At 46.6% G+C, this 10,789-nt stretch overlaps 1 protein-coding gene across 1 annotated transcript in view; it reads left to right on the top strand.

The window, feature by feature from the left end:
- Positions 1 to 10,789, top strand: part of LOC142986341 (E3 ubiquitin-protein ligase UHRF1-like) — a 32,262-nt gene that overhangs the window by 8,550 nt on the left and 12,923 nt on the right. Inside the window, exons 5-6 of the mRNA XM_076134795.1 lie at positions 1,658 to 1,848; positions 7,062 to 7,162. Coding sequence (XP_075990910.1) covers positions 1,658 to 1,848; positions 7,062 to 7,162 — 292 coding nt within the window. The remainder of the gene's footprint in view (positions 1 to 1,657; positions 1,849 to 7,061; positions 7,163 to 10,789) is intronic.

Below are 10,789 nucleotides of genomic sequence, written 5' to 3'. Positions count from 1 at the left end.
TGGCGCCATAGAAATAAATACAAAGTGACAGCTTTAGGCCTCGTATGTTACTGTGAAGTCAAGCTTTGATTGCAACTTAGTTCCTATAGGTGCCGGTCTCTTCCGAACTCTCGTAGTGTGTGAAAGTTTGACTGTGAATGTATTTCATCTCATTTTTGTTGCTGTTGCGAGTAGTAGCCGGTTTACAGACACTTCATTTCTCACTAGAAACCACGGACATTTTAAATACTAAGGACTATAAACAAAACGAAAATAGAATATAAAATGTGAATCGATTATAGTCACAAAGTGGTCTGGTTTTACATAAGACAAATTATTTGTTTAAACTTATAATGCACGTACTATTTCAAGAGTCTGAGCGACATTACACAAGATTGCATGCAATGATACGACAATATTATACTGTTAAATTTGCTGAATTTCGTATCGTAACAACTTTTAAATGGTACTTTCTGTTAGTAGTTGTTAGGTGTATGCAAAATATATTTAGCATAGGAGGCTTGATTCAAATAAACAGGTCGATGACGTCATTTGTTGATATTATTTTTCATTGTAAGCTAGGCATCTAGCATAAAAACAGTACTACGTACTCTGCAGACAATAATTTATTATTCTGTGATTCATGTCAATATTTTCGATGACTTACATGAAATGTATGCTTCATTAATAAAACTGTGAACATGAAGATGATGCAATAAAGTCATTTCTGCTGTGTTTTATTATATTATCTACTTTATTTTTTAACGAAAAATGTTACTCTACACATTATTTTAGTGAGACTGCTGCTCCACCATTGTTCCATTACACTACGTATTGGGCGTCGTGGGTTCGACTTTGTGTGGGTTATAGTTTCTCTTTATTTTTCTTTGCTCGCTAGCTGTGTCTAATTTTTCGTCATAATGTAATGATTCTACGATGTAAAAAATAAAACCTAGTATCAGTATTGTCTTTTAAAGTAAACATTTAAGTCACTAGTGGTTAAACTAGCAAGTGTTTGCTTTTAGTAGCTTTGTGGTGGCATTAGAATGCTTAGTAATGCTATCAAATCAAAAATTATTCATTGAATGCTGTAATATTAGAAGGCGACCGAAAATTTTGGTTTTCCAAGTGTGAGACTTATTATCACTTATTACTATTTGATCTTACGGCTTGCCTAGAGTATAACAAATAAAATATATTGTATTACGCTTCTTTTCAAGCCCAAAAATGTGTAATTCGAAGTACTTTATCTTCGTTGAAGACCGAATCAGATTGTAAGCTGCATTTAAAAGCGAATATTTTTTGAAATCTTAGACAGATCTTAGTTTTCTTCACTTATCCTACTTTATAATTAGTAGTAACATAGTCCTTAATATATCAATGCTCCAAAAAGTGGTGATTAAGAGTTAGGTTTGAACTCGAGACCTAGTTCAAGTCTAGTACTTGCTAGACTTTTGAAATTGGCGCAACAACGTCATTGGCGCATCGTATGCACCAGTGCTGCCGAAGTTGCGATGCGCAATCAGCAGTGCAGTTCTCCAATAAAATTTATTGCATCGATTAGTTTTTGCCGGACCTTCCGCCATGTCGCGCGTGCTCTCACGGTCCAAAATGTACGGGCGTTTTTGTATTTTTAAAAGTATTCAAAGTGTTAATTTTAATCGTGTGTGCTCGACAGGTTTGATTTCAAAGTGGGGGAAATCAAAAAGACGAGGGCGGTTTACGAACTGATTGGGACTTTATACCTCGGCCCGGATGCCGTGCCCAGTGAAACGCGCGTGAGGGTCCACGATAAGATATTCGCGATTGAAGCTCCAGTGCCAGTTGCCGAGAGGACTGCCGACTTCAAGACATCACCCCCGGACAAACGTAAGATATTTTAATTGGCTATCTTATCTTTCTTCTCTTTTTTCTTTCTTCCTCTTTTGTTACTGCATTAGTTTTTGTTTAACTTTCCACAATTTTTCTGCGGGTACAATAATTTTCCTTGTTCGCGAAAAGAACAAAGGAAGTGATGTTACGTAACGCATACGCCACCCCCCCTTCCACCCCCGATGGGTCCGGCCGAGTAGCCGCGCAACTTAGGTCTTTGTTCAAGAACAATTTATACATATAAATGATCTAAACTGCTGAGTGTTTTTAATGATGTCGCTTCTAACCGGGTTACTGAAGAAAACATGACAAAGAAAATCTGAAACAAATGGTGTCCATCTTAGCTACATGCACGTTGCGCAGCCTGGGGTGGGGCAGACATGCGCAAGGCTTAAGCCTTTGTCTGACTTCTAGTGGACGAAAAGGGGTTTTAAGACTATCGTAATAATTCCGTGATAATCGATATAAAATTGGTCACTAGTATTCATAAAGTTCCGACGATAGAAGATAGGAAATTAAGATGAAACTTGAAATTCTGACCAAAACTCCGCATATCGCGCAGTTCGCGCATGTGCGGTGAGAGCGAGAAACGGGGGGGGGGACTTATGTGGATGCTTGTAGAATATACAAAATGGCGGCTGCGAATCCCGACATTAACGCGTTGCGCAGTTCGCGCACTAGTAGTTGGGGGGGGGGGGGGAGAGTGAAACTTGTGCGGAGGCTTGCAAACAAAATGGCGGCTATGAACCCTGACATTAACGCGCTGCGCAGTCCGCGCACGTGCAGTAAGGGGGGGGGGATAACTTGTGCGGAGACTTGTAGAACGAACAAAATGGCGGCTGTGAACCCCGACATTAACGCGCTGCGCAGTAGGGGGGGGGGGGGAATATGCGGAGGCTTGTAGAACGAACAAAGGGCGGCGGCTGTGAACCCCGACATTTACGCGTCGCGCAGGTTGCGCATCTGCAGTTAGGTGCGGGGGGATCTAGTTGACATGCGCGGCGCCCTGCGGAACGCCAACGTACGAACTGGGCGTCAGTCTACGTATCGGCGTCGTGCAGTTCGTACACCTGCAGCGTGAGACCCGGCGGGCCTTGTTAGCTAGGGCGTTACCTAGCGTGGCTTCTTACCTAAGGAGTGCGCGTTCGCGTTTTATACATTAAAGAAAGGATTTGCAGTTCGTGTTCTTGCAGTTAGGAATCCAAGGAGGGAGTATCCAGTTGACTTGCTCGGAGTTCTGAAGATAACACAAGATGGGGGCTATCAACCCTGAGAGCGACGTTATCCGCAGTATGTGCACATGCGGTTTGGGAGCGGAGGAGCGACCGAGTACTCGAGCAAACCCAACATTGTTCGACGTTTACGTCGCTAAGCGTATCGGCCTTGCTGTGGATACTTCAGATGGAAAACTTTACTATCGTTACGTCTGCACCCGCATCGGCGAGCTGACGGGGAGTATCCGGAGTAGCAGGGATGGTGGTGGTCAACCAAGAGATAACTAGAGGGAAGATCTGTAGATAAAACAAAATGGCGCCTATCAACTCTGACATTAACGCATCGAGCAGTTGGCGCACCTGCAATGCAGAGAGGGGAGGAGTGGGGGGATCGAATAGCTGTGTAAAACGAATTTGACTTCACATCGCGCAGGTCGCGCATCTGCAGTGAGGGGCGCGGATGGTGGGGGTGGTGCAGTATCATGGCGCCTCGGAACTAAATGTCTTTAAACGCGTCGGCGTCGCGCAGACTACACACTTGCTGTGTGAGTGTCGAGTTAACGTGCTGAGTTATCCCGTTACCGTGCCCCGCAGTTTGCACGACTGCAGCGAGTAGTGCCATGAGTGTGTGAAATGTGCGTTGTATTGTGGAGCAAACAAAATGGCGGCTGTGAACTTTGACATGAAGGTGTCGTGCAGTTCGCGTAAATACAGTTCGAGTGCAGAAAATGCCGAATGGCAAACTCAATATGCATACGGCGTTTTAGATATTGGACAAAATGGCGGCTATAAAGTAAGGAATTGACGCCTCGCGCACCTGCATTGAGAGGAGTGGGGGGGGGGGGGGTGACTGAGTCTTGAATTGACATGCGCAGCGACATGAAGAACGAACAAGATGGCGTCTTTGACATGAATGCATCGCGCAGGTCGCGCATACGTCACTAAAGGTGTCGGCGTCGCGCAACTCGTGCACCTGCTGCGAGTGTCTCGAGTTCACATGCGGAGTCTTGTCATTATCGCGTCGCCCAGATCGCTATTCTGCAACGAGTAGTGCCGGGAGTGCGGGCTCGTGTTAATATGTGCGCTGTATAATAGGATAACCATAGTGGCGGCTGCGAACTTTGACATGGAGGTGTCGTGCAGTTTGCCTAATTCAATTTTATAATCGTAATCTAATCATATAATCGCATTTAAATTATATAATCGTATTTAAATTATATAATCGCATTTAATCAATTAGTGCTAGGAATGCCAAGAAGAAATGGCATTGGATATTTGGATTTTGGATAAAATGGCGCCTACGAACTAAAGCATTGACGCACCTGCATTGAGAGGCGAGTGGGGGGGGGGGGGGGGTGATGCTTGATTCGCGAGTTCGCATGCGCGGGATCCTGTGCAAACAAAATGGCAGATGCAAACTCTGACATAATCGCGTCGCGCAGATCGCGCACCTGCATTGACAGTTGCGGGGAGGAGGGGGCTGATTCTTGAGTTGTCATGCGCAGCGTGCTGAAGATGAAACAAAATGGCGTATACGAATTAAACGCGTCGTTGCCACGGCCAGTACATCTGCTGCTCCACCAGCTGTGGGGGACAAATGGAGAATTTAGAAATAAGATGGTTGACTAAAGCATCAATTGGTCGCGGAGTTTGCATATCTGCGGTGAACAGTGCCGGGCGCGCGGTTGACATGCGCAGAGAGTTGTCATGCGCGGAGAGATGACTTGCGCAGAGAGTTGTCATGCGCAGAGAGTTGTCATGCGCAGAGAGTTGACATGCGCAGAGAGTTGTCATGCGAATTAAGTTGACATGCGCAGAGAGTTGTCATGCGCAGAGAGTTGACATATGTGGTGAGATGAAGAACAAGATGGCGTCTGTGAACTCTGACATTAAAGCATCACGCAGGTCGCGTATATGCAGTGAGTGGCGCCAAGTAATAGAGGGTTACTGTATCACGTTGTCTAAAGGTGTCCGCGTTGCTCGGTTCGTACTCCTGCTGTGAGATACCCGAGTTCACGTGCCGAGTTTTAAAGAAGAAACAAGATGGCGACTGTGAACTCTGCCATAATCGCGTCGCGCAGATACACATCTGTAGCGAGTAAAGGCGGGAGAGCGGACTAGTGTTAACATGTGCGGTGTATTGCGTATTGTAGAATATACCTGTCAAGCTGTTCGATTACCTGCATTGAGACATGAAGAGGGACTCGAGTGGACTAGTGCGGCGTCCTGTAGAGCGAACAAAATGGCGGCTGTGAACTTTGACATAAACGCGGCGCGCAAGTCGCGCACTTGCATTGAGAGGAGCTAGATGCGGGGCTCGGAGTGTCGGGCGTGACTTTTACCTGCAGTGCTCGGTGTTCTCGCAGCGTGCACCATGGCTGGCAGATTGAATCCTGTGGAAACAAACAATCTACCACATTTTAAAAAGTGAGTTCTAACTTTCTTTTGATACTTATGTGCATCTAAAGCTTTGAAATCTTTTAAGTGAAGTCGTTCAATAAACATCTGGTAACATTAAACGCTACTTTTACATTTAATAAGGGGGTTTTGAGATTCCCAAAAATAATTATTGCTTCTGAACTTTGTCATTATGCTTGAGGCAGAACGCGCAACTGCATTGGGTGGGGCTGTTAACGCGCGAAGTGAACTATGCGCTGAGTGAGTCCTAAGGGACAAAGAATGTTCTGGACTTCATATCATTTGTACTTTTACCTTGCGCTGAAGCAATTCCGCTGGCTATTAAAGACATTAAATGAGAGGGTTTTGAATTATTCTGTAAAATATATCTATATTCTGAACTTAGTCATTACGCTTGGGGCAGAACGTGCAACTATATTGGGTGGGGCTCGTAACGTGCGCGGTGAAGTATGCGCTGAGGGAGTCCAGTGGGAACAAAGAATGTTCTGGACTTCATAACATTTGTTTTTTTACCTTTCAATGAAGCAATTGCACTAACATTACAAGACATTTAAAGAGGGGGTTTTGAATTTTTCTGAAAATGTATCTATGTTCTGAACTTTGTTATTACGTTTGGCGCAGAAGCGCACTGGTATTGGGTGGGGCTTGTAACGTGCGCGTTGAACGGTGTGCTGAGGGAGTCCAATAGGAACAAAGAATGTTCTGGACTTCATAACATTTGTTCTTTTACCTTGAAATGAACCAATTACAATTACATTAAATAACGTTTAATGAGGGGGTTATACGTTTTTCTAAAGTTGACTGAAATAATAAATCCTGTTTTTGAACTCAGTCACTACGGTTTGCGCAGAAAGCGCACTGGTATTGGGTGGGGCTTGTAACGTGCGCGGTAAACTGTGCGCTAAAGAGTCGTGTGGGAACAAAGAATGTTCTGGACTTCATAACATTTATTTGCTATACCAAAATATCCTTAAAATTGCATTTCCATTATTCTAAGGGATATGACCTTCTTTCTGTAAACCTCCCTTTGGTACAGTTTCAGTACTTGCAAAAATCAAGTTTCCTCCAGACTAGTTACTTGCGTAATCATCTAATGATGCACTCCTGTGGTATCAGTTTTGGCCATACTGTTGGATTTTAAATATCTGAATGTTGGGAAAAATAAAAGTCCAAGATGTAGTCTAAAATTGGTTAGCTGCGCCCTGCGCATGACGCTCGCACATCTGCATTGGGCGAGGCCCGGTGACGTGCGCAGTGTGCACTTTTTCGGATACGCGCAGATATCTGGGATGCTGCAGATGGGCGAACAGAAATCAATACCGTATCTGCATTGGGCGTTAGCTCGAGAGCAAGCATGCGCGGTACCCCCCGCTCACCCGCGCACCCCCGCGCGTCCGTAGAATACGGGGGGTGGGGGGTACCTGACATGCGCAAAGGCTACCCCGAGCTAGGGCGCGCCCCGGCCGGTGCAGCTCAGTCCAGAACCGAGCGCCGCGGAGTGATGACGTGTCACTACTTTACCTCTAACATTGAATATTGGCTTTTAATATTAGCTTCTAACGTTGAATATTGGTGTAGGATCAACGCCTCTCAACTGCCTAACCTGCCGAGATGACGAAGAGACACCGTGCAAGGACTGCGGCTGCTTCCTGTGCGCTGGCAAGGAGTTCCCTGAGAAGGTAAGCCTTCATTACGCCTGCTTTAGCTGTGGCATGTTCGAGCTTCGCTGGAAGATATGGTTCCAAAGGCATAATTTGTTGGAGTCTTCATGGCATTGGAGCAGTTTAAATGCAGCTTCGGTGGGCCTCTGCAAGACTTTTCTTTGTTTGACTCTAGAGACGCTTCATCTGCTTTCTTTTACCTTGCTGTGATACGTGAGTGCTCGGTGACGGAGGGAGACCAGACAAGGAGTCTTAAATTTTTTTTCTAGTCTTTTTAGTACTGGAGCCATTGAAGGAGCGTCTTAGTCGGCGTTGGCGTCTTAGTGGCGGGATATACCCTTCTTTGTTTTAATAGGCGCATCGTCTTGTTGATCGACATCGATAAAACGCTGAGGGCTACGAGCTTAGTTTCATTTTCTTATAGCGTTCACAAACTCCCGGGATGAAAACAAAATGGCGGATGGCGGCGTACGCCCTGTATCGATCGATTACGTGGGCTCACAAAGGGGCGGCCATTTTGTCAGCGGTGCGCGACATGCGCACAATCGAGCGAGACGGAGATACTATCCCACGTTGTTGTAGGGAGCCTGCGGGTGCAGTATAGCATATTGATATTTTAATTTCAACTCGTTTGCTCTAGCCTTATATGCGGGTGATGCTGTTGCTGTACATCGGTCATAGCAGTATTGTCGGTAGCCGTCGTTGACATTTAGATATCGGACAGATATATTCTATGGAATACGGACATATGACTTATTGACATACAAAGACAAGACATAAGAGATTAGACATGGGGACATAGATAAATGGAGACAAAGAAACAGACTTAGTAACTGGGAGCTATACAAATATAGAGACAGACAGTCAGTGACAGACAGACAGTCAGTGACAGACAGACAGTGACAGACAGTCAGTGACAGACAGTCAGTGACAGACAGTCAGTGACAGACAGAAAGTGACAGACAGAAAGTGACAGACAGAAAGTGACAGACAGACAGTGACAGACAGGCAGTGACAGACAGACAGTGACAGACAGTGACAGACAGACAGTGACAGACAGACAGTGACAGACAGACAGTGACAGACAGTGGCAGACAGACAGTGACAGACAGTGACAGACAGACAGTGACAGATATGCAGTGACAGATAGGCAGTGACAGACAGACAGTGACAGACAGACAGTGACAGACAGTGACAGACAGTGACAGACAGTGACAGACAGTGACAGACAGACAGTGACAGACAGTGACAGACAGACAGTGACAGACAGACAGTGACAGACAGACAGTGACAGACAGACAGTGACAGACAGACAGTGACAGACAGACAGTGACAGACAGTGACAGACAGACAGTGACAGACAGACAGTGACAGACAGACAGTGACAGACAGACAGTGACAGACAGACAGACAGTGACAGACAGGCAGTGACAAGACAGACAGTGACAGACAGACAGTGACAGACAGGCAGTGACAGACAGACAGTGACAGACAGTGACAGACAGACAGTGACAGACAGACAGTGACAGACAGACAGTGACAGACAGACAGTGACAGACAGACAGTGACAGACAGACAGTGACAGACAGGCAGTGACAGACAGACAGTGACAGACAGACAGTGACAGACAGACAGTGACAGACAGACAGTGACAGACAGGCAGTGACAGACAGACAGTGACAGACAGTGACAGACAGTGACAGACAGTGACAGACAGACAGTGACAGACAGACAGTGACAGACAGGCAGTGACAGACAGACAGTGACAGACAGACAGTGACAGACAGACAGTGACAGACAGACAGTGACAGACAGACAGTGACAGACAGACAGTGACAGACAGACAGTGCCAGACAGACAGTGACAGACAGACAGTGACAGACAGACAGTGACAGACAGACAGTGACAGACAGACAGTGACAGACAGACAGTGACAGACAGACAGTGACAGACAGACAGTGACAGACAGGCAGTGACAGACAGACAGTGACAGACAGACAGTGACAGACAGACAGTGACAGACAGACAGTGACAGACAGACAGTGCCAGACAGGCAGTGACAGACAGACAGTGACAGACAGACAGTGACAGACAGGCAGTGACAGACAGACAGTGACAGACAGTGACAGACAGACAGTGACAGACAGACAGGCAGTGACAGACAGACAGTGACAGACAGACAGTGAAAGACAGACAGTGACAGACAGACAGTGACAGACAGACAGTGACAGACAGACAGTGACAGACAGGCAGTGACAGACAGACAGACAGTGACAGACAGACAGTGACAGACAGGCAGTGACAGACAGACAGTTACAGACAGTGACAGACAGACAGTGACAGACAGGCAGTGACAGACAGGCAGTGACAGACAGACAGTGACAAACAGGCAGTGACAGACAGGCAGTGACAGACAGACAGTTACAGACAGTGACAGACAGACAGTGACAGACAGACAGTGACAGACAGACAGTGACAGACAGACAGTGACAGACAGACAGTGACAGACAGACAGTGACAGACAGACAGTGACAGACAGACAGTGACAGACAGACAGTGACAGACAGACAGTGACAGACAGACAGGCAGTGACAGACAGACAGTGACAGACAGACAGTGACAGACAGACAGTGCCAGACAGACAGTGCCAGACAGACAGTGCCAGACAGACAGTGACAGACAGACAGTGACAGACAGGCAGTGACAGACAGACAGTGACAGACAGACAGTGACAGACAGTGACAGACAGTGACAGACAGTGACAGACAGGCAGTGACAGACAGACAGTGACAGACGGACAGTGACAGATAGACAGTGACAGACAGACAGTGACAGATAGACAGTGACAGACAGACAGTGACAGACAGACAGTGACAGACAGACAGTGACAGACAGGCAGTGACAGACAGACAGTGACAGACAGACAGTGATAGACAGACAGTGCCAGACAGACAGTGACAGACAGACAGTGACAGACAGTGACAGACAGACAGTGACAGACAGACAGTGATAGACAGACAGTGCCAGACAGACAGTGACAGACAGACAGTGACAGACAGATAGAGACAGACAGACAGTGATAGACAGACAGTGCCAGACAGACAGTGACAGACAGACAGTTACAGGCAGACAGTGACAGACAGGCAGTGACAGACAGGCAGTGACAGACAGGCAGTGACAGACAGTGACAGACAGTGACAGACAGTGACAGACAGACAGTGACAGACAGACAGTGACAGACAGGCAGTGACAGACAGACAGTGACAGACAGACAGTGATAGACAGACAGTGCCAGACAGACAGTGACAGACAGACAGTGACAGACAGTGACAGACAGACAGTGACAGACAGACAGTGATAGACAGACAGTGCCAGACAGACAGTGACAGACAGACAGTGACAGACAGATAGAGACAGACAGACAGTGATAGACAGACAGTGCCAGACAGACAGTGACAGACAGACAGTTACAGGCAGACAGTGACAGACAGGCAGTGACAGACAGGCAGTGACAGACAGGCAGTGACAGACAGACAGTGACAGATAGACAGTGCCAGACAGAGACAGACAGACAGTGACAAGACAGACAGTGACAAGACAGACAGTGACTTACAAACATACAGGCAGTAACATACAGACAGGCAG

The sequence above is a fragment of the Anticarsia gemmatalis genome, chromosome Z (genome assembly GCF_050436995.1).
Source record: "Anticarsia gemmatalis isolate Benzon Research Colony breed Stoneville strain chromosome Z, ilAntGemm2 primary, whole genome shotgun sequence".
Lineage (NCBI taxonomy): Eukaryota > Metazoa > Arthropoda > Insecta > Lepidoptera > Erebidae > Anticarsia > Anticarsia gemmatalis.
This window is presented reverse-complemented; position numbering and strand designations above follow the sequence as displayed.